Source organism: Chiloscyllium plagiosum, chromosome 6, assembly GCF_004010195.1.
Source record: "Chiloscyllium plagiosum isolate BGI_BamShark_2017 chromosome 6, ASM401019v2, whole genome shotgun sequence".
NCBI classification, from domain to species: Eukaryota; Metazoa; Chordata; class Chondrichthyes; order Orectolobiformes; family Hemiscylliidae; genus Chiloscyllium; species Chiloscyllium plagiosum.
Window position 1 is genome coordinate 117,286,665 of NC_057715.1, and position 22,917 is coordinate 117,309,581.

At 42.7% G+C, this 22,917-nt stretch overlaps 1 protein-coding gene and 1 long non-coding RNA gene across 5 annotated transcripts in view; one reads left to right on the forward strand and one right to left on the reverse strand.

Moving 5' to 3' along the window:
* The window catches only part of LOC122550979, a 21,170-nt gene extending 6,361 nt beyond the window's left edge, over positions 1 to 14,809 (forward strand). The window contains exons 2-3 of the long non-coding RNA XR_006311982.1: positions 3,981 to 4,008; positions 14,723 to 14,809. This is a non-coding gene — a long non-coding RNA (uncharacterized LOC122550979). The remainder of the gene's footprint in view (positions 1 to 3,980; positions 4,009 to 14,722) is intronic.
* Positions 1,168 to 22,917, reverse strand: part of pold3 (polymerase (DNA-directed), delta 3, accessory subunit) — a 44,275-nt gene continuing 22,525 nt past the window's right edge. For 3 of the 4 annotated variants that reach the window (XM_043692549.1, XM_043692547.1, XM_043692550.1), the window contains 6 exons: positions 17,246 to 17,315; positions 16,321 to 16,579; positions 14,759 to 14,868; positions 6,046 to 6,191; positions 3,748 to 3,826; positions 1,168 to 3,267 (listed from right to left, as the gene is read on the reverse strand). In XM_043692549.1, the coding sequence (XP_043548484.1) occupies positions 3,044 to 3,267; positions 3,748 to 3,826; positions 6,046 to 6,191; positions 14,759 to 14,868; positions 16,321 to 16,579; positions 17,246 to 17,315 (888 nt within the window). In that variant the 3' untranslated portion in view covers positions 1,168 to 3,043. The remainder of the gene's footprint in view (positions 3,268 to 3,747; positions 3,827 to 6,045; positions 6,192 to 14,758; positions 14,869 to 16,320; positions 16,580 to 17,245; positions 17,316 to 22,917) is intronic. The other variant, XM_043692548.1, reaches the window with a different exon arrangement.

The window sequence follows — 22,917 nt, forward strand, 5'->3', positions numbered from 1 at the left end:
CTCATTTCCCCTTCCCCCATCTCACCCTAGTTCCAAACTTCCAGCTCAGCACTGTCCCCATGACTTGTCTATCTTCTTTTCCACCTATCCACTCCACCCTCCTCCCTGACCTATCACCGTCATCCCCTCCCCCACTTACCTATTGTACTCCATGCTACTTTCTCCCCATTCACCCCTCCTCTAGCTTATCTCTCCACGCTTCAGGCTCTCTGCCTTTATTCCTGATGAAGGGCTTTTGCTGCTCCTCGGATACTGCCTGACCTGCTGTGCTCTTCCAGCACCACCAATCCAAAATCTGTTTTCCAGCATCTGCAGTCATTGTTTTTACCATGGTTAGGGACACTACAAGTTCTGAAGCACAAATCTTGAATTCTACTGCTGAAATGTTGTCAGAGCCTATAGTCTTGTCAAACCAGTAGTTAATATTTTCTGCTTTTTTTTGCTATCACGTGAAGTGAATCAAATTGGCTTAAGACTGGCATCTGTGATGCAGGAAGCCATCTGAGGAAGCTAAGATGGATTCTCAATCCTTCTGGCTGAAGATCGCTGCAAAACTTTCAACTTCAGTTTTGCACTGGTATGCTGAGATCCCCCTCATAGGGATGGGGATATTTGTGGAGCCCCACCTAGTGAATTAATTATCCATCATATCTAAACTCTGCAATCATGTCACATTTAGTTATGACTCATTGGTTGTGGAATCACTTAACTCTCTCCAGCACTTGAAACTTAATATTGTTCAGCACACAAGCAGTTGTTTTGTAGCTTCGCTAGATTGGCACCTCATTTTTAGGTAAAGTGATGCTGCTCCTGGCATGCTTTTCTGCATGCTTCAGTTGATTGAAGGTTGATACCATTGCCATCAAACCAAGGGAAAATGGGGGAAACATGCTGGGCCATTGTGTTGGATAAGGATAGCAGATTTCTTCCCTAAAAATATTAGTGAAAATCTACAACCAATCAATAAAGGTTACATAGCCATCGTTAGACTACTTTTTTATTCCAGATTTTAAAAAATTAAATTCAAATTTCACTATCTGCCATGGGATTTGAAATTACATCTCCAGAACTTTAGCTTAGGGCTCTGCATTATACATTATCGCTGTTTGCCTCAAGTGCTTTGAATGAAGACCCTCTGCTGTGTAGGTATACACTAGATAATTTGAATTGGATTATGTAAAATAACTTTTATTCACGTATGATAAACTTTAAAACAGAAAACTGTTAATTATATATCACCCCCCCTCAAACAACACAACCATCAAGGTGGCCCAGTTCCATTTACAAGGCCTGAAATACAAATGAAATTATGTCTGAATGTTACATGCACGTTGCTGGGAGAGTCCCCTTTATGATTGTGAATTCTTAGACTGATGAACTCCCCCAGAAACCATATCCTCAACAGTCCTCAGAATTGCACCTGCTAGGGGTAATAATCAGTACTTTCTGTGCTGGAAGTAAACATACATAGCAATGAATACAAGTGTTTAATTGGCATTGGATATTTCAGACTATCAACCGAATAGTAAGTGGAAGGACATGTGTCTAGTGTTCCTGCTTGCAAAACAGGATATTTGCACAAATATCACAACGTTCAGAACTTCACAGACTTTGGGTACTGTCGGCTTACACCGAGCCCTGGAGGAATACAATAAGTAATGTGATCCTCCCCAGTATCGTTCATTTACAAATATACACCTTGTCAGGGCCACTGCCAGTCTCCCACTGCTACTTATTGATTAAGAGTTCACGTGAATACCAGTAGAGTGTATCCCATCCCAATGTTGAACTGAACAGAACTGGTTGAGAGTCAGGATAAACTCCTTTAAACCATGCAGTAAAATGAAAACTCCTGTGACTGACTGTATTTAGAAAACTGCAGAACTCCTGTCATCGAAAGCATTCCTTAGAGCTCACTTGGGACGTGGGGTGGGGGAATCTCATTAAATAAATGTAATCATCTGGTGCAAATGTACGAGTCAAACAGACTGGGTTACATATCAGAATCAGAGTGGGAAGGCATAGCTTATATTGCCTGGGGCAGTGAATATGCTGGGTTTAGTGCCAAATTAACGAAAATGGAACTAAATTAATTGTGTTGTACTCATGTTCACTGTCCAGTGACTTGTGGAAACAACATTGTAATGTCCTCTAAAATCTATAAACATTTCCCTGGTCACAGAGGGCGAAGGCAGAAGACAATCACGGGTTGTTGTGAAACTATTGAACTGTACCCAGTGTCGAACCCGGTGGGGACAAGAGGAACGCTCCAGAAACGATTCCTGCTCCAAGGACTTTAGGGGCTATTGAGATACTCCACAATGACACAAAACAGTGTGCAAGGCAGCAATGTAAAGTAGTAACATGTGTTGTAACAGTATAGAGGCCAAAGCAGCATACAGGGTAAAGAAGCTTATCCTTCCAAATGTCAAAACCACAACCCATCTGAAACTGTTCACAAATAATTGCTTTTAAAAAAAAATACTTTGTTTCTCTCCTGGTTTTTGATCTCAAACAATTTTTAACATTATCTGCTGAAACAGACTCAACCTGGGAGATGATTAAAACCCAAGCCCCTATCCTGTAACTACCATGTGTACACAGGCATCTGATGGAAACACTCTTATTATCACTTCAGAGAGGTGAAGAGATCCAGTTGGTCGATATCATCCCAATAAAAGACAAAGAAGTCGTACCATTTGGAATAAAGTTCGAAGATTATTCCCAAAGCAGTGGTGGAGCATAAAGACGCCTGACAATAATATACAATGTTTAAATGTGCAATGAGAAATAGTCTCCAACTTGAGTGCCACTCGAGGTATATGAACTGCATCACTGTTATGGGTGACCTTTCCCACACACCTGATTTGACCAGCACCAACTTTCCTTCTTGTTTATTGCTTGTCTCAAATAAACCAAGAGCCAATGGTTAGCTTTTCAGACTCTGGTTTAGATATCAATATCTGTCCACAATGATTGATGATGCACATTCAACACTAGTTGACTGAGGCTGGGCCAGCATGAGACGAGATGGAAGCTGCCACTAGACAGCCTTTTTGAAGAATCCCATGATGGATGCCTGCTTGCCTACCCTGCTGGAAGCTGCTGCTTTCTTATCCTTCTGCTCCTTTAACTGGTCTTTGTTTCCCAATGTGCTCTTTGTGGCGGCTGGTTTGGATCCCGAGAAATTCTTCGACTCTTGTTGCTTGGACACAAACTCATCCTCGCTGTCTGTGCACGACTCACTCTGATAAACCTTTTCTGTCACTGATAAAGGATGTGGGAAAGGGGAGGGGGCAAACATAAGCAGACTTAACAGATACATTCTATACATGGGTATGACAATCTATTTTAAATGCAGCTTCAGTGAATCTCAAAAGTATCATCAGACAATGGATTCTACAAGCACAACTCTCACTTCCGTCCCTCACCGTGTCCAACATCCACTTTTGGATTAGCTGCAATTTCCCCCAGTGAAATGCTAGGAAGATCAAAGCTTCACATGCCTCCCTCCACCCCAAAGCACCCACACCATGTTCTTGCCACTGACTCCATTTCCTTCCCTGGCTACCAGAGTGAACAAAGATTCAGCACTGTCTTCAACTTAAGACCTGAACTTCTGACCAACCCCCACTTTGGTTTCTCCAGCAATCCCTCACAGCCTCTCCAATAGGAGATTCTTCACTTTTTGTGGGCTCCCTGATAACTGAACAAATGGTATTAATATTAAGGATTATTAAATCTTACCCATAGCACCCTCTTCATCCAGAAACATCTTGGATTTGAGAACTCGTCGCCGTTTCCTACGTTTTACTCCTACGGCTTTCTGGTTGGGGAGGATGGGTGGAAATAGAGGAAGATGGAATGAAGCTGTAACACTGACCAATTTCTCTCCTCCAGATGGCACTTGATCAACCAGATGCATATTTTCTGCTTTTACTCTGGTTTTTAATAGTTGTCCTTTTCATTTCACATTACAGCTGGAGTATCAACACATGTGGCAAGACGGTAAGTAATCAGTGAACACAAAGTTAAGATAATGGGCAAGTAGTAATAAGGTTTAAAAATATATATAAAATACTTACAATAAACTGGGAAGCAGAGCCTGACAGGATGTTTGAAACAGATTCATGCGTCAAAATTTCAAAAACAAAACTGGATCAATGATAGACAAATATTTACAGGATCTGGACACACTAAATAGCTTTATAAAGAGTCATTGTGAGGCACTAAAATAATGCCACTGTCTCCCCTGAATCTTATTCAGATCTCCATTATTATAATTCAAAATCGTCCTGATAATTAGGGGGATATTGGTATCAGTTTAGTACAAAGCTCGAGGTGACGATGATGAGGTAGGGTGGAATAGGTTACTACCTGAGAAAGTGCTTGTTGGATTGCTGAATGGTGTCACATACCTTTATTGAGTTATTGACACATTTATCTGGGATTTTTGACCCTGCCAAAGAGTTGGAATGGGAGGAGTAATTGCTGCATGGACACAAATTCAAGTTTATGTCAAATACGCGTGGTCTTTTTCCATGAACACACAAATGTGGAAAGCATTTATATATATGAGGCTGGTGAAGCTGAGAGATAATGGGAAGAAAGTAGGGCCACAGTGCTTTGAGATGACTCCGGTGCAAATCCCAATTGGTCAAAAGGGCTCTGGCTGCTAGTCCAGCAAAGACTTGTTCTTTAAACTTCAATCCTGATTTTCATATCCCTCCATCATTGCACCACTCCCACCTTCTGCTCTGTGATTGCTGCAACCTCCTCCAGCCTTAAATCTGCTGAGCTCACTGAAGTTTTATGGTCCAGGAGGAAGCCAATGTGCCTCCACCAGCTCATCAAATAATCATCTCCCAGGCTGAGTCTGTTTCAAATGATTTTTCACAAAATAATAATCCAATGCCATCACTGTCCTCCTCCAATTCTGACTTCTTGCCATCACAAGGTGCTTATTGCTCCACCATTAGCTGCCATGCTTTCAGTTACCTAAGCCACTAAACTCGGAAATGACTGGTTAGGTTTTGAACCATGTTCCAGTTAAAATCCTAGTTGAGTACTTTAAATTGGTTAATTAAATAAAACATGGAATAGACAAACCAGTCTCATTTTAGTGACCTAGGAGAAAGTGAGGACTGCAGATGCTGGAGATCAGTGCTGAAAATGTGTTGCTGGAAAAGCGCAGCAGGTCAGGCAGCATCCAAGGAGCAGGAGAATCGACGTTTCGGGCATAAGCCCATGCCCGAAACGTCAATTCTTCTGCTCCTTGGATGCTGCCTGACCTGCTGTGCTTTTCCAGCAACACATTTTCAGCTCATTTTAGTGACCACAAAAGTAATAGATTGTGAAAATCTGATTCAGTGGTGCGTTTTTGGGAAGCAATTGTGCCATCCTTCTTTGGTCTGGCCTATGCAGGACTCCAAATCCACAGTAATGTGATTCACCCTAGAATGTCTGAAAAATATACTGGCCTAGCAAGCCACTCAGTTATAACCAAGAAGGTGAATCACCAGCATACTTTCAAGGACGATTAGGAATGAGCACTAAACACATGCCTTGCCAGCATTCCTTACATGCTCTAAATGAGTGAAAAATAAAAACCTCTAGAATTTCCTACCAAAATCTTTTGACTCTATTTCTTGTCCCCATTAAGACACACCTTAAAACCTATCTCCTTGGCCATTACCATGTAGCTTGGTGAGATTTTATTTGATTATGCTCCTATAAAGTTCCATGGGATCTTCTCCAAGTTAGTGTTTGAGATATAAAAGATATTGTTGCAGATTTCAGTTTTGTTTTTCCAAAGAATGAACCATACTTAATGGCATGAAACCAAAATTAGCATTGCAAATCAAGCAAGGTCCAGTCCTGGATACATGCTTAAAGACGGATTTTGTTGTAGCAGCTTGTTCTATTCCCTTCACATCTACATACAGAAAGGCCATAGCTCCTTCCTGAAATCTTGCATAACTATCCTGCAAATTATTGTCTGCATACAGCAACTGAATAATTCCTGCTGGAGGAACTGCGAATTACCTGGGATCCATCTGGATTTTCCCAACATGGTGGCTTAACCTCAATGTCCACAAAGCACTGAGGTGATATATCCTCTTCCCCAGTTGGTTCTTCAGGGGATGGTGATGGAGTCCTTATATCACAAGCTTCAGGAGAATCTGGGATTACTAGAACAGAAAACCAAGAACTTGAATGACAAGGAGAACTGCTCAATGCTGAAAAACAAAATAAATGCAATGTTCATTTTTGAACAGAATTTATTCAAAGGCAAAATGAAAACCTTCCTCCTTGGTCCCCCCACCACTCTGAAAAATCAATATCCTTGCCATCAACAAAACACTCCGAGATAGGATAATAAAGCAGGCGTTTGGTATGCTTTCCTTTATTGGTCAGAGCATTGAGTATAGGAACTGGGAGGTTATGCTGCGGCTGTACAGGACATTGGTTAGGCCACTGTTGGAATACTGCATGCAATTCTGGTCTCCTTCCTATTGGAAGGATGTTGTGAAACTTGAAAGGGTTCAGAAAAGATTTACAAGGATGTTGCCAGGGTTGGAGGATTTGAGCTATAGGGAGAGATTGAATAGGCTGGGGCTGTTTTCTCTGGAGCGTCGGAGGCTGAGGGGGTGACCTTATTGAGGCTTATAAAACCATGTCGGGCATTGATAGGATAAGTAGACAAGATCTTTTCCTTGGGGTGGGGGCATCCAGAATGAGAGGGTAAAGATATAAAAGAGACCTAAGGGGCATATTTTTCATGCAGAGGGTGGTGCGTTTATGGAATGAGTTGCCAGAGAAGATGGTGGAAGCTGGTACAATTACAACATTTAAAAGGCATCTCGATGGGCATAGGATTAGGAAGGGATTTAGAGGGATATGGGCCAAATACTGGCAAATAGGACTAGATTAGGTTAGGATATCTGGTCAGCATGGACGAGTTCAACCAAAGGGTCTGTTCCATGCTGTACATCTCTATGACTCTTCTCAAAATAAGCTTAGCTTATAACTCCACATTTTATCAGCAAATATAATTTTTCTCCTTGCTCCCTGTCCTAATATGCTCCTCTCAAGTCTGTCTGATCTCCTTTGCCCTCATCAAAACCTGGGAGACTCATGCCAGCTCTTTGGATAGGTCAACCCTATGCTGCTTAAGGACTGGTCTTAAAATAATTCATTATCCATGTCTCCTTTCTTTGGGGTACGTGAGTAGCAGACCTCATTAAGAGGGTGCTCCCACAGTATAGACCAGGAAATTGATTTAGCAGCAATGCAAGGACTGTAACAGCGATTGTAACATTGTCAGTCATAGAGATGTAGCATGGAAACAGATCCTTCAGTCCAAGTCGTCCATGCCGACCAGTTTTCCAGACCTAATCTGATCCCATTTGCCAGCACTTGGCCCATTACCTTCTGAATCTTTCCTATTCATATACCCATCCAGATGCCTTGCAAATGCTGTACTGTACCAGCCTCCACCATTTCCTCTGGCAGCACCACCCTTTGGATGAAAACGTTGCCCTTTGGGTCCCTTTTGTATCTTGCCCCTCTCACCCTAAACCTATGCCCACCAGTTCTGGACTCCCCACAACCCAGAGAAAAGACTTTGTCTATTCATCCTATCCATGCCCCATGTGATTTTATAAACCTCTATAAGGTCAACTCTCAGCCTCTGACGCTCCAGGGAAAACAGCCCCAGCTTAGTCAGCCTCTCTCTATAGCTGAAATCCTCCAATCCTGACAACATCCTTGTAAATCTTTTCTGAATCTTTCAAGTTTCACAATATCCTTCCGATAGGAAGGAGACCAGAATTGCATGCAATATTCCAAAAGTGGCCTAACTAATGTCCTGTACAGCTGCAACATAACCTCCCAACTCCTAGAGTAGAGTGTGGGGTGCTGGAAAAGCACAGCAGGTCAGGCAGCATCTGAGGAACAGGAGAATTGATGTTTCCAGCATAAGCTCTTCATCCCTCTTGACTCTGATCTCCAGCATCTGCAGTCCTCACTTTCTCCTCCCGACTCCTATACTCAACACTCTGATCAACAAAGGCACACATACCAAATGCATTCCTCACTATCCTATCTACCTGCAACTCCACCTTCAAGGAGCTATGAACCTCCACTCCAAGGTCTCTTTGTTCAGCAACACTTCCTCAGACCTTTCCATTAAGTGTATAAGACCTGCTAAGATTTGCTTTCCCAAAATGCAGCACCTCGCAGTTATCTGAATTAAACTTCATCTGGGAAACCCACACCAATCAACCACACCGCCCTGTGGCCCAACGTTTCAACTCCCCCTCCCACTCTGCCGAGGACATGGAGGTCCTGGGCCTCATTCACCGCCACTCCCTCACCACCAGACGCCTGGAGGGAGAACATCTCATCTTCCGCCTTGGAACACTTCAACCCCAGGGCATCAGTGTGGACTTCAACAGTTCCTTCATTTCCCCTTCCCCCACCTCACCCCAGCTCCAAACTTCCAGCTCAGCACTGTCCCCATGACTTGTCCTACCTGCCTATCTTTTCCACCTATCCACTCCACCCTCTCCCCACCCGACCTATCACTTTCATCCTCTCCCCCACTCACCTATTGTACTCTATGCTACTTTCTCCCTACCCCCACCCTCCTCTCACTTATCTCTCCACCCTTCAGGCACTCTGCCTGTATTCCTGATGAAGGGCTTTTGCCTGAAACATCGATTTTACTGCTCCTTGGATGCTGCCTGAACTGCTGTGCTTTTCCAGCACCACTTTAATCCAGAATCTGGTTTCCAGCATCTGCAGTCATTGTTTTTACCTAGTTAAACTTCATCTGCCAAGCCTCAGCCCATTGGCCCATCTGATCACGATCCCATTGTAATCCGAGGTAACCTTCTTTGCTGTCCTCTACACTTCCAATTTTGGTGTCATCTGCAAACTTACTAACAATACCTCTTATGCTCACATCCAAATCATTTACATAAATGACAAAAAGTAGACCCAGCACCGATCCTTGTGGCACACCGCTGGTCACAGGCCTCCAGTTTGAAAAACAACCCTCCACCACCACCCTGTCTTCTACCTTTGAGCCAGTTCTGTATCCAAATGGCTAGTCTGCTCTGTATTCCATGAGATCTAACCTTACTAACCAGTCTCCCATGACGATCCTTGTTGAAAGCCTTACTGAAGTCCATATAGATCACGTCTATGACTCTGCCCTCATCATCCTCTTTGTTACATCTTCAAAAACCTCATTCAAGGTTGTGAGACATGATTTCCCATGCACAAAGCCATGCTCACTATCCCTAATCAGTCCTTGTCTTTCCAAATACATGTATATCCTGTCCTACAGGATTCCCTCCAACAATTTGTCCACCACCAATGTCAGACTCACTGGCCTATAGTTCCCTAGCTTTTCCTTACCACCTTTCATAAATAGTGGCACCACCATAGCAACCTCCAGTCTTCCAACACCTCATCTGTGACTATCAATAATACAAATATCTCGGCAAGAGGCCCAGCAATCACTTCCCTTGCTTCCCACAGAGTTCTAGGGTACATCTGATCAGGTCCTGGGGGATTATCCACTTTTATGTGCTTCAAGACATCCAGCATCTCCTCCTCTGTAATCTGGACATTTTTCAAGATGTCACCATCAATTCTATATCTTCCATGTCCTTCTCCACAGTAAATACTGATGCAAAATACTTGTTTAGTATCTCCCTGCGGCTCCACACAAAGGCCGCCTTGCAGACCTTTGAGGGGCCCTATCCTCTCCCTAGTTACCCTTTTGTCCTTAATGTATTTGTAAAAACCCTTTGGATTCTCCTTAACTATTTGCCAAAGCGATCTCATGTCCCCATTTCGCCATCCTGATTTCCTTCTTAAGTCTTATCCTACTGCCTTTATACTCTTCTAAGGATTCATTCGATCTCTCATCTATACCTGACATATGCTTCCTTCATTTTCTTAACCAAAACCTCAATTTCTCTAGTCATCCAGCATTCCCTAAATCTATCAGCCTTTCCTTTCACCCTTACAAGAACATATTGTATCTGGATGCTCGTTATCTCATTTTTGAAGGATTCCTATTTTCCAGCCATACCTTTGCCTGTGAACATCTGCCTCCAATCAGCTTTTGAAAGTTCTTGCCTAATATCGTCAAAATTAGCCTTCCTCTAATTTAGAACTTCAACTTTTAGATCCAGTCTATCCTTTTCCATCACTATTTTAAAACAAATACAATTATGGTCGTTAGCCCCAAAAGTGCTCCCCCACTGACATCTCAGTCACCTGCCCTGCCTTATTTCCCAAGAGTAGGTCAGATTTTATACCTTCTCTAGTAGGTACATCCACATACCGAATCAGAAAATTGTCTTGTACACACTTAAATTCCTCTCCAATTAAACCCTTAACATAATGGCAGTCCTAGTCTATGTTTGGAAAGTTAAAATCCCCTACCATAACCACCCTATTATTCTTACAGATAACTGAAATCTCCTTACAAATTTGTTTCTCAATTTCCTGCTGACTATTAGGGGGTCTATAATACAATCCCAATAAGGTGATCATCCCTTTCTTATTTCTCAGTTCCAGCCAAACAGCTTCTCTAGATGTATTTCCAGGAATATCCACCCCAAGTATAGCAGCAATGCTATCCCTTAGCAAGAACACCTCTCCCCCTCCTCTCTTGCGCCCCGCACCCCCACTTTCCTTCCTAAAGCATTTGTATCATGGAACATTAAGCTGCCAATCGTGTCCATCCCTGAGCCGCGTTTGTGTAATTGCTATGATATCCTAGTCCTATATTCTTAACCATGCCCTCATTTCATCTACCTTCCCTGTTTGGCCTCTAGCATTGAAATAAATGCAGTTTAATTTATCAATCCTACCTTGTTCTCTGCTTTGTTCCTGCGTGCCCAGACTGTTTGACTCGCACTCTTTCCCAACTGTACCAGTCTCAGATCACTTTTGTCACTATCTCCCTGGGTCCCACACCCTCGCCTTACTAGTTTAAATCCTCCCAAGCAGCTCTAGCAAATCTCCCTGACAGTATATTAGTCCCCTTCCAATTCAGGTGCAATCCATCCTTCTTATACAGGTCTCTTCTACCTCAGAAGAGATTCCAATGATCCAAAAACGTGAACCCTTCTCCCCTGCACTAGCCCCTCAGCCAGACATTCATCTACTCTATCCTATTCCAACCTTCATTAGCTCGTAGCATGTGGAGTAATCCAGATATCACTACCCTCGAGGACGTCCTTTTTATATTCCTCCCTAACTTTCTATATTCTCCCTTCAGAATCTCAAACTTTTCCCTTCCTATGTCGTTAGTTCCAATGTGTACAATGATCTCCTGCCCACTCTCCCTTTTGAGAACATTCTGCACCCTCTCTGAGATATCCTTGATCCTGGCACCAGGGAGGCACCACACCATTCTGATTTTTCACTGCTGGCCGCAGAAGTGTCTGACCGTGCCTCTGACTAGACAGTCCTCTACCACACACTATTGCTTCCAAACCGGCGTACTCCTCATTATACTAGAGCCAATCTCCATACCAGAAACTTGGCTGTTTGTGCTACATTCCCCTAAGAGTCCATCACCCCCTATATTTTCCAAAACAGCTTCATTGTTTGAAATGGGGATAGCCACAGAAGAGCCCTGCACTACCTGCCTATCCCTCCTACCTTTTCTGGAGTTAACCCATCTACTTGATTGTATCTGTGGCCTTTCCCCCTTCCTATAAATAACTGCCATCTGCCACACCTTGTAGCTCTTGTAAATTATTTATTACCTCTAACTGCCACTTCAACCGATCCATGTGATATGATAGGATTTGCAACCAAAGACACTTCCTGCAGACATAATCATCAGTAACATGGAGACTCTCCTTAAACCCCCACATCCGACAACAAGGGCATATCAATCTAATAAGTGCAATCTTTGCTCCTTCACAATCTACAGCTGTCTTATTTGACAGCAAAGATTGCCACTTAACTCCTGCCTGGCTTCATTACAGCCTCAATTCAAAAATGGACGGGGGTAACCTGGGGCAGGTGTTCTTGTTGCATCCAGAGATCCATGGTCAGTGCTATTTGCTGCCAAATGCATTATCTTGTCCTCCCTCTCAATCAGTACTACCTCACATTATCTCAAAGCTATCCAACACCTCAGTTCAACTTCATTCTTCAGCTCATTCAACATTTTAACAAGAAACGTTTTCTCTTCCTTTCAAATATTAAGGAATGCAAACTGTAACAACCCAGAGGCGCCTATGGCCCTCTGGCATCTTAGCTCACCTGCAGTGCCTTTTGACTCCATCAATTCCTTTTATTCCACCACTTGTTGGGTATTTATCATACCTTCTGACCCTCCTCTCTCCAATGCTCAACGATCTGTACTCAGCAAAGTACCGATCTCGGTCCTCACCTCAAATGAATGTTACGTAGTACAAGATGCTGAACTCATCTTCCATAGTCTTCACTTCCGTGCCAATTTCTGTGAGCAGAAATCCTCTCCCTGTCTCACAGACTCATTCACCTGCCTCCAACATCGTCCCTTCTCCTGGACCATCTGGTCTCTTACCTGTATTCAAACTGGTCATTGAGAACTGTCAACATGACATTGGTCACCTTAATTTCTCTCTCTGCTCACCCATTCTAACTGTCTCTCTCTGAACATACTGGTCTCTGTACTCTCCAATCCAACCCTGACTTTGTAATCAAGCCTTTTGACAAAAATGGTACTGCTGTTGTCTGGCATGCTGACCTCTACAGTACATAGACTAAGTGGTGGGTCTCAATATCTCATATCTCCCTTGGACCATGAGCCCACCATCGAACATCCAAGCTGTTCTATGACCGTCACTAACTTCACCTCATCTGGAGTCTCCCTGCCACAGCTTCCCACCTCTTTTTCTCCTAACCTCATACACCCTGCTTCTACCTCCTTCCTAAAATCCACAAACAGGACTGCCCGCGCAGATCCATTGTTTCAACCTGTTCCTATCCTGAGAAACTATTTTTTTCCTAACTGAACTCTACTTTCTCTCTGCTTGTCCAGTACCTTCCCACTGACATCCTTGATTTGTCTGACACTTTACATCACTTTCAAGGTTTCCCATTTGTGGGCATGAGCTGCCTCCTCTTCACCGGGGACATGCAATTCCTTTACATGCCCATCCCCATCAGATGGTCTTTGATGTCTCCACTTCTTCCTGGAAAGAAGGCTGAACCACCCCCATCCTCCGCCACCACCCCAGCTCACCCTCACTTTGAGTAAGTTCTCCTTTAGCTTCTCTCACTTTCATCACACACGAGCCCAGTTATGCCTGTCTCTTTGTCGATTACATGGAACATTCCTTGCTCAAGTTCTACTTGGGTCTCTCCTCACAGCTCTTTCTCCAATACATCAATAACACAATAAGTGCTGCATTCCCCACTCATCTGGAATTGAAAAAAATTATCAATTTTCCTTTCACCCGACCCTCAATTTCCAACTGGTCCATCTCTTATTCCTCCCTTTCCTTCCTCGACATCCGTTTCCATTTCTTTGGGATAGGCCAGCTACAGATATCCATTTTATATTCTCTAGTGTAAGATTCAGTGATAGTGATGCCATTGAATATCAAACTAACTAACTCTTACCTGCACTATACATCCTCTCATTCTGCTCCCTGCAAGGACTCTATTCCATTTTTCCATCTTTGTTGCCTGCATTCTGATGATGCCAACCTTTGCAGGGAGACCTCAGAATGCCAACCTTATTCCCTAACCAAAGTTGACAGGGCCTTCAATTGTGTCTGATCCATTTCTCGTGCTTCTGCCCTTATTCCTTCCCTCCTATGACAAAAATAGTGCACCTGGTCATCGTTTCCCACTTTGCCAGCCTACACATCCAAAGAATCATTAGCTGTCATTTCTGCCACATTCAGACACACACACCCTTCCCTTGTCATCTTTCCATAGGGACTGTTCCTTCCACTCCCAACACCTTCCATGCAATTGCAGAAAGTGTAACATATGCCCATTTAACTTCACCCTCTTCACATTCCAAGGCTCCAGACACACACTGCTGATTGGAATCATGCCTAGCACAAGGAAGATGGTTGTGGTTGTTGAAAGTCGATCATCTCAATCCCAGGACATCAATACAGCAGTTTCTCAGAGTAGTTTCCGTGTTCCAATTATTTTCAGCTGATTCAATGACCCTCCCTCCATTACAAGGTCAGACATGGGGATGTTCACTAATGATTGTACAATATATAAACTGCGCATGATTCCTCAGATATTTAAGCAACTTGTGTCCATAAGCAGCAAGACATCGTCACTTATCATACCAAACTTGAACATACATTAGTGCCACACAAATGCCAGGCGATGACTGTCTTCAACAAGACAGAATCCAACCACTGGCCCTTGATATTCAATGGCATCACTATCACAGAATCTTACACTATAGAATATAAAATGGTAATCTTAGGAAAACCATTGACCAGGAACTGAACTGGACCAGTGATACAAATTGTGTGGCTACCATAGCAGGTCAGAGGCCAGGTTTTCCACAGCCCAGCCAGTGTGCTCCCATCCAGTGAATGATTAAAAGTATACACCACTGTGTTAACTACTGTTTTAGGGTTTGCATTAATCTCAAAAATTAAAACTGAGTGAAATTTAACTCATCTTTTTTGCTAATAGAAAATATTTATTCCCTGGCCAGAAAGGATTCAAACTGAATTGCAAGATTATATCTCACCTTCGTCATCACTGCTGTCTGACTGAGGCTGTCTGATCCTCCTTCTCCGTTTGATACAAGGCTCCTCCTCTTCACTGGTTAATGGAACATTGCGCTTGGTTTTCTTGCTGCTAGGAGAAATGTTTTTGGGAGGACAAAGACATTTCAAATTAATCAGTGATTTCTGATGGTCTTTTAAGCATAACAATAAAAAAGTTTACAGCTACTTTGCTCTATGCTTATTGACATTAAAAGCAGATAGATAAACAACATTATGGCAAGGTTGGGAGAACCCCAGGAATGTTAATAGAATAAGATATTTAGACTTTTTGGTTTATAGTAGACAGTGTAAATGCATTAAGTCATTATTTTTGTTTTAATTTAGTTCATTCCTACACCAGAGTTTTAATGAGAAGAATTAAGAGTTCAGATGCAAGTTTTAGTTCCTCTGCTAGCACAGTTCAGTAAAGAAGGGAATGGTTACTCTACAAGCAGGTTTCAGTTCAGTTCAGAGGAAGCCAGTCATTGCAGCAGTGTTGTTTCTAGTTTGAGAAGATTTCCAATCTAGGAGAGTTGGGGGATAAAAGTCTTCAGCTTGTTAGAATTGAACAAGTGTCAGCCCATCTGCAGTGTTCCCTCAAATCTTCTTAGCAGCTCCAAGGCCAGAGTGTGGCAGGGATTTTGGAACTGCAAGTCAATGCCACAACTGGCATGCTGATGCCAATAACTGTGCGCAGAACATCGGAATGGCTGTTCAGCTTATGGGGAAGGTTGGCCATTAGGATCGTGAAAGGTTCATGCCATCAAATTTGGACAGAACTACAAAATTACTTCAGCTGTTCAAGAAGGGAAACTGGACGGGGTCAGTTAAGTAGAAAACTTTAAAAAGTGGAGACAGGAATATAATTGCTCTGATTTGGGTCTCTTTAACAGATAGCACTGGAATACAGATTGAAACTTTGTTTTAATATATGTGTTAAGATCTCTCTAATTGTAATACATGCATGACTTGTTTTCTTTTGTGTAATAAACGTTCTATCGTTGTAGAATTTCTGCAACCTCATGTGAATATATTTCAGTAGCTAGCCACCATGCAAACCAGTTAAATGAAATAAACAAAACAAAACATATATTTCAAGCTGAGTTTCTTTCTGGAATCGGATTTGCCCAGTAGTACCATCAGGTGGAACCTTAGCACAATCTCTTGCCTCAGTAGTAAATAGGTGATGCAACAAAGAGAATAAAGGCACTGTTCTACAGTCACATGTACAACAAACAGATTATGTGACAGCACAATCCCTTATTTGATAAAACTCAACTAGTTCATCAATGCTTAAGAATTTAACAAACTCAACCTGAAACACAACCTTGAAATCAAAATATAGATTGAAGGAGGCCTTTCATTTTTATTCTGTAGTGGAAATTAAGTAAACTTTCAACTGTCTGTATACTGAAATGTTCATGACTGTGCAAGCATTTTATTATTTTGTATTTTATTTTACAGTCTATAACTAGATGATTTGTATTTTTCAGTCATCTATCCATTTATCCATCTGACACTCAGCAACCCACCCACAACTAACCTTTGTCCACCTTTTTGTTGTTGTTTGTTCACCATGTCCTTCTTTGTCAGGATTCTCTCTTGATTTGCCTGTGGTTTCTGTGTTGAAGCCATACTTGTGGGGGACCTCTCTCCATCTCCCCCTCTGTCTCCGTCTGATACAGGTTTGACATTGCTATCTTCCATTACAGGAGTGTCCCCTATCTCCGCATTTTCCAGAGTGGATTTGGCCGGAAGATCTTCTTCCCCAGTGACTTGACTGAATGGAGGCGAACTTTTCTCTGTGGGTTTTGAAGCAGATTTAGCTCTGGGTACTAGCAACCACCATTATGTATTTTTCAAGAGAGACCTTATATTTCCCACACACGTAACAGTTATTATTTCTCAACAAACAGCTCTGAGATGTTTAAAAATTTAATAAAGGCATGGCATTATTACAAATTTTAACATACACAAAAACAAAAATTAGGAAGTAAAACAGAAGACGCCAAGTGTGCACAGCAAGCAGTTAATTTGAACAATTCAAGGATGCATTGAAGGTCCTTTATTTATTTTTTCACAGGATCTGGGCAAGTCTGGCTCGGCCAACACTATTTTTGCCCATCCCTAATTGCCCTTGAGAAGGTAGTAGTGTGCCGCCTTTACGAACCGTTATGGTCTATCCTTTAGGAGGAGGAGGAGTGAGCAGGAACTCAGAATAGACATTCAATTTACTACAACTAAAATGCATTTACATAGTACCTTTAATTTAGTAAATAACCCCAAGGGACTTCACAGGAGTGTGTATCAAAGAAAAATTCAACATCATGCCGTATATGGAGCCATAAGGCCCAAAAGCTTGGTTAAGAAGGTAACTTCCAAAAGGTGAGGTGGACAGGTTTTGGGAGGGAATTCCACAGTTCGGGGTCCAGGAAATTAAGGCATGGCTACCAATGATGTTTACTTACTAGCACTAGCTTTCAGAAAAAAGTTGGTGAAGCTGTTGCCTTTGTTTGTTGTTTTACTCCTTGAAGGAGCCTGGAAGAGAAGAGGGTGAAAAATCACTTGGTTGTTGTGAAACAACACATTGAAGAAAAAAATGTTGTCATCTTTCAGGATGGATGTCAAGAAATACTTAATTCACAGGCAACATATTTGATACAGAAAAGTCTGTGTATAGGGGAATTGGAGCAACAGTGTATGAATCAGGAGAAGCATTCACAATATACCACCACTATCCCCTCCAGCCTTACAGAAGGTGAAACCCCACTTCAAAGACCAAAGATCAAAATCCAGGCCAACTTTCCAGCATAACATTGAGAGAATGCAGCAAATTCAGAAATTTAAACTGAAGACTGTCTGTGGCTAACACCACTGCTGGGTGCAGCAGTACACACAAGTGTAAAGTCACAAGTTTTGCTTAAAACTCGCATCTAGCAGCAATGTGCCATGTATTATAAATAAATATAACAACAGTCACCACGGCCAAAGAAATATTAAAAAATTTGTATGAATAGTTCTAGGATGACAAAGGGCTTCTGACCCATTTCATGGTAATAATATTTCCATCAAAATTCTTTCTCCAGATTTTGGTAATCCGATTACACAGAACGGTTTTCAATTGTGAACAGTTTAGATAAAAAACAAAGCACTGGAGAAGCTCAGCAGGTCTGGCAGAATCTTCAGAGACAGAGAATCAGAGTTAACATTTCAAGGTCAATATGACTCTTATATTTATGAAACAGTTTGGCCCCATTTGGGACTTATGACATTTTACTATCAATTAATACACAAAGTTAGTTAAGTCAAAGTGAACATACGAAAACCACTGTGTGCCTGATTTGACTTAGCCTGTAATTATACAATGCTGACTATAAATCAGAAGTATTTTTTTTTTAAAGAGACTTTGGATGCCAATTTCAATGACCATAAAGAACTCATGTGTCATCACAGGTGCAACTGTGCTTGCGCAGTCATGATTATGACAGCCATTAGACCATGAAGTGTAGGTCATTTAGCCTGGCGAGTACGATCATGTTTGATCTGATAATACTCAATTACACTTTCCTGCCTTTTCTCCATGAATCTAATTCTTTACTGATTATAAATTGCTCTATCTCAACTTTGAATAGATGGAACGACCCAGACTCGAAGACCCTCTGTGGTCAAGAATTCTACAGATACACTACCTTCTGAGAAGAAATTCCTCATCTATTTTCAACATGCAAGTCCTCATTTCAAGATTATGTCCCCTGCTCCTAGACTCACAAGGAGAAACTACCTTTTAGCATCCTGTCAAATTCACTAAAAATCATATCTGTTTTAATAAGGTTCCTTCCTGTCCTTCTAAACTCCAGTGAGTACAGGCCCAAACTACTTATCTTCTTCTCATAAGACATTCCTTCTAAACCCAGGATCAGTCTACTGAATCTTCTCTGGACTGCCTTCCATGCCAGTATATTTTGCCTTAATTAAGGGACCCCAAACTGTTCACAGTATTCCAGCTATGGTCTAGCTAGTACCTTGTATACCTACCTACCTTTATACTGCACTCCCTTTGGAATGAAGACAAACATTCCATTTGCCTACCTGATTACTTGCTGAACTTGGATACTGGCCTTATGTGATGCATCAATAAAGACATCCAAATCCCTCTGCGCTCTAGCTTTTTTTGCAGTCTTTCTCCATGTAAATAATATTCAGGTCCTCTATTCTTCCTGCCAAAGTACATAACCTCACATTAGCCCACTTTATAAGCCATCTGCTGAGTTTTAGCCCACTCAATCAACCTATCTAAATCCTTCTGCAGTTTTTTGCATCATCCTCACCACTTATTTTCTCAACTGTTTTTGTGTCATTGATGGCAGAACATATCTCTAGTATTAAGAACCGATGGTAGTCATGATGTGGAGGTACTGGTGTTGGACTGGAGTGTACAAAGTTAAAAATCACACAACACCAGGTTGTAGTCCAACAGGTTTATATGGAAGCGCTAGCTTTCAGAGTGCTGTTCCTTCATCAAGTGATTGTGGAGTATAAGATTGTAGGAAACAGAACTTATAGCAGAAGTTTAGTGTGACGTAACTGAAATTATATATTGAAGAAGACCTGGACTGTTTGTTAAGTCTCTCATCTTTTAGAATGACCATGTTGGTTTCAGTTCTTTCATATGCAAATCCCAGAACTTTCTTAAAGTTACATTCTCAAGTGAACTTTAACAATAGGTGCCATGTCGGCCCAGATAATGCATTGAAAGTGAGAGGAGCCTTGTGTGAGGCTGTCTGTGGCCCATGATCAGACTGATTCTAATCTAACAAAGGCATTTACAGATTCTTACATGGATTCATGCAGTGTTTGAGTGAAATAAAATGTAATTCTGCAAGTACAAACTGTGTGTGTGTACGCGTACACGCGTGTGTGTGTATATACACGTGTGTGTATGTATATACACGTGTGTGTATGTATATACACGTGTGTGTATGTATATACACGTGTGTGTGTGTGTATGTGTGTAGTGCAGTGGGGTCACCTGTAGCGTGACATGAACCTAAGGTCCTGGTTGAGGTCATTCCCACGGGTACCAAACTTGACTATCAACTCTGGTCAACCACTTTGCATTGTTGGAGAAAGTGAGGACTGCAGATGCTGGAGTACCAGAGTTGAAAAATGTGGTGCGGGAAAAACACAGCAGGCCAGGCAGCATCCGAGGAGCAGGAGAATTGACGTTTCGGGCATAAGCCCTTCTTCAGGAATGAGCTGAAGGAGGGCTCATGCCCAAAACATCGATTCTCCTGATCCTTGGATGCTGTCTGGCCTGCTGTGTTTTTCCAGCACCACACTTTTCAACACTTTGCGTTGTTGCCTGTCCCAAAGTCCACCTTGGAAGATAGTCACCTGAAAATCCGAGGTCGAATGCCTCGGACCTCTGAAGTGTTCTCCAGCTGGGAGGGAACATTCCTGTCTGTTGATTATTGTTCGCACAACAATGTATTCTCAATGACATGTATGCTCAAACTGCCAGGCAATATATAAATGCCAGATTCATCTGCTGCACCCACAAGGTAGAGATAAACATCACCCGATCACAATGCTATCCATGCTCTCAAAACCAATCACAACATTATCATCAAACGAGCAGATAAAGGAGGAACCATCGTCATTCAAAATAGAACAGATTACTGCAAGGAAGTGTACTGACAACTGAACAACCAGGAACACTACAGGCAACTGCCAGCCGATCTGACCAAACAGCACACCCGTGAACCAAATACATTTATCATGACTTTGGATCCACTTCTCGCCTTTAAACGACCACCAAACCTCAAACAGATTGGGACGGCATGGTGGCTCAGTGGTAAGCACTATTGCCTCACAGCGCCAGGGACCCGGGTTCAATTCCTGCCTCAGACAACTGTGTGGAATTTGCACGTTCTCCCCGTGTCTGCGTGGGTTTCCTCCGGGTGCTACGGTTTCCTCCCACAGTCCAAAGATGTGCAGGTTAGGTGAATTGGCCATGCTAAATTGCCCCTAGTGTTAGGTGCATTAGTCAGGCATTTGATAAGGCATCATATTAAAGTTCATCACAGGAAATAAAAGCTCATAGCATGGATATAAGAATGGCAGAAAACAGCATGTGTAAATGGTTGTGTGGCAGGGCTCTGTGCTGAATCTTTCAACTTTTTCAATTTATACTAATGAATTAGATGAGGGTGAATGAAGGCATGCTCAATCTATTTGGAGAGAACATAAAGATACCCAGTAGGTAGAAAGGTAAGTAGTGAAAAAGACCCAATGAGTTTGCAGATGGATACTGAAACGTTGAGTGAATGTGCAGAAATCTGGCTGATGGAGCATGATGTGGCAAAGTGTGAAGTAGTTGGGGCGGCATGGTGGCTCAGTGGTTAGCACTGCTGCCTCACAGCACCAAGGACCCAGGTTCAATTCCACCTTCGGTGACTATCTGTGTGGAGTTTACACATTCTCCCAGTGTCTGAGTGGGTCTCCTCTGGGTGCTCTGGTTTCCTCCCACAGTCCAAAGATGTGCAGGTTAGGTGAATTGGCCAAGCTAAACTGCCCGTAGTGTTAGGTGCATTAGTCAGGGGTAAATATAGGGGAATGGATCTGGGTGGGATGCTCTTCAGAGAGTTAGTGTGGACCTATTGGGCCGAAGGGCCTGTTTCCATACTGTAGGGAATCTAATCTAATTTCAGATCTGTGTTCGCAGCAAACAGCCCAGCTTTCAGGACAACACCACACAACCTTGTCACGGTAGATGCTGCAAGACATGTTAGTGTCGACACGAATACCACCATTACATGTGGGACACCTCCCACTATGTATGTGGCAGGTGGAGGCGTGGGGAAGGTCTTAGCGAGGTGCTTATTCTCACTGATAATGTTTTGCAGGCTGCGAAGAACATGACATAGATTTTCAGCACTTGGGAAGTACTGGACAACGAAGGGTATCCTGTTGGTTGCAGCTCGTGTCTGTCTCCCGAGAAGGTCATTACAGTTTCGCGCTGTGGCACGTTGGAACTGACGGTCGATGAGTTGAGCATCATTGCCTGTTCTTATGAGGACATCCTTGAGTACTTCCAAATGCCCATCACGTTCCTCCTCATCTGAACAGATCCTGTGTATGCGCAGGGCTTGTCCATAGGGGATGTCTGTTTTAATATGTTTCGGGTGGAAGCTGGAGAAGTGCAGCATTGTGAGGTTATCTGTGGGTTTGCGGTAGAGTAGGGTGCTGAGGTGCCCATCCTTGATGGAAATGCATGTGTCCAAGAATGAGACAAATACTCGTGACTCGGCCAATGTTGTCTATCTCATACACTGCAGATAACTTTGCCCCAAGACATGGTACATTGGTGAGACCAAGCAGAGGCTACGGCAACAGACGAATGGACACCGCACAACAATAACCAGAGAGGAGTGTTCCCTTCCAGTCGGAGAACACTTCAGTGGTCCCAGACATTCGACAGCCTCACACAGGGCACCTCTCACTTTCAATGCATTATCTGCCAGAAATCAGAAGTCAGAAATAGGAAAGGAGCAGTCACCTTGTTGGGTGTTTACTATAGGCCCCCCAATAGCAGCAGAGATGTGGAGAAACAGATTGGGAAACAGATTCTGGAAAGGTGCAGAAGCCACAGGGTAGTAGTCATGGGCGAATTCAACTTCCCAAATATTGATTGGAAGCTCTTTAGATCAAGTAGATTGGATGGGGCAGTGTTTGTGCAGTGTGTACAGGAAGCTTTTATAACTCAGTATGTAGATTGCCCGACCAGAAGGGAGGCCATATTGGATTTGGTACTCGGTAATGAACCGGGACAAGTAATGGGCTTGTTAGTGGGTCAGCATTTTGGTGAAGGTGACCACAATTCTGTGACTTTCACCTTGGTTAGTATAGGTTAGGTGGGCTTGGATCGGCGCAACATCGAGGGCCAAAGGGCCTGTACTGCGCTGTATTCTATGTTCTATGTTCTATGTTCTTATGTAAGCCTCCTTCTTCCTCTTTACAAGACATTCAACCTCCCTCGTCAACCAAGGTTCACTCACACGACCATTTCTTTCCTGCCTGACAGGTACATACATATCAAGGACACCTCGTATCTGTTCCTTGAAAAAGTTCCACATTTCAA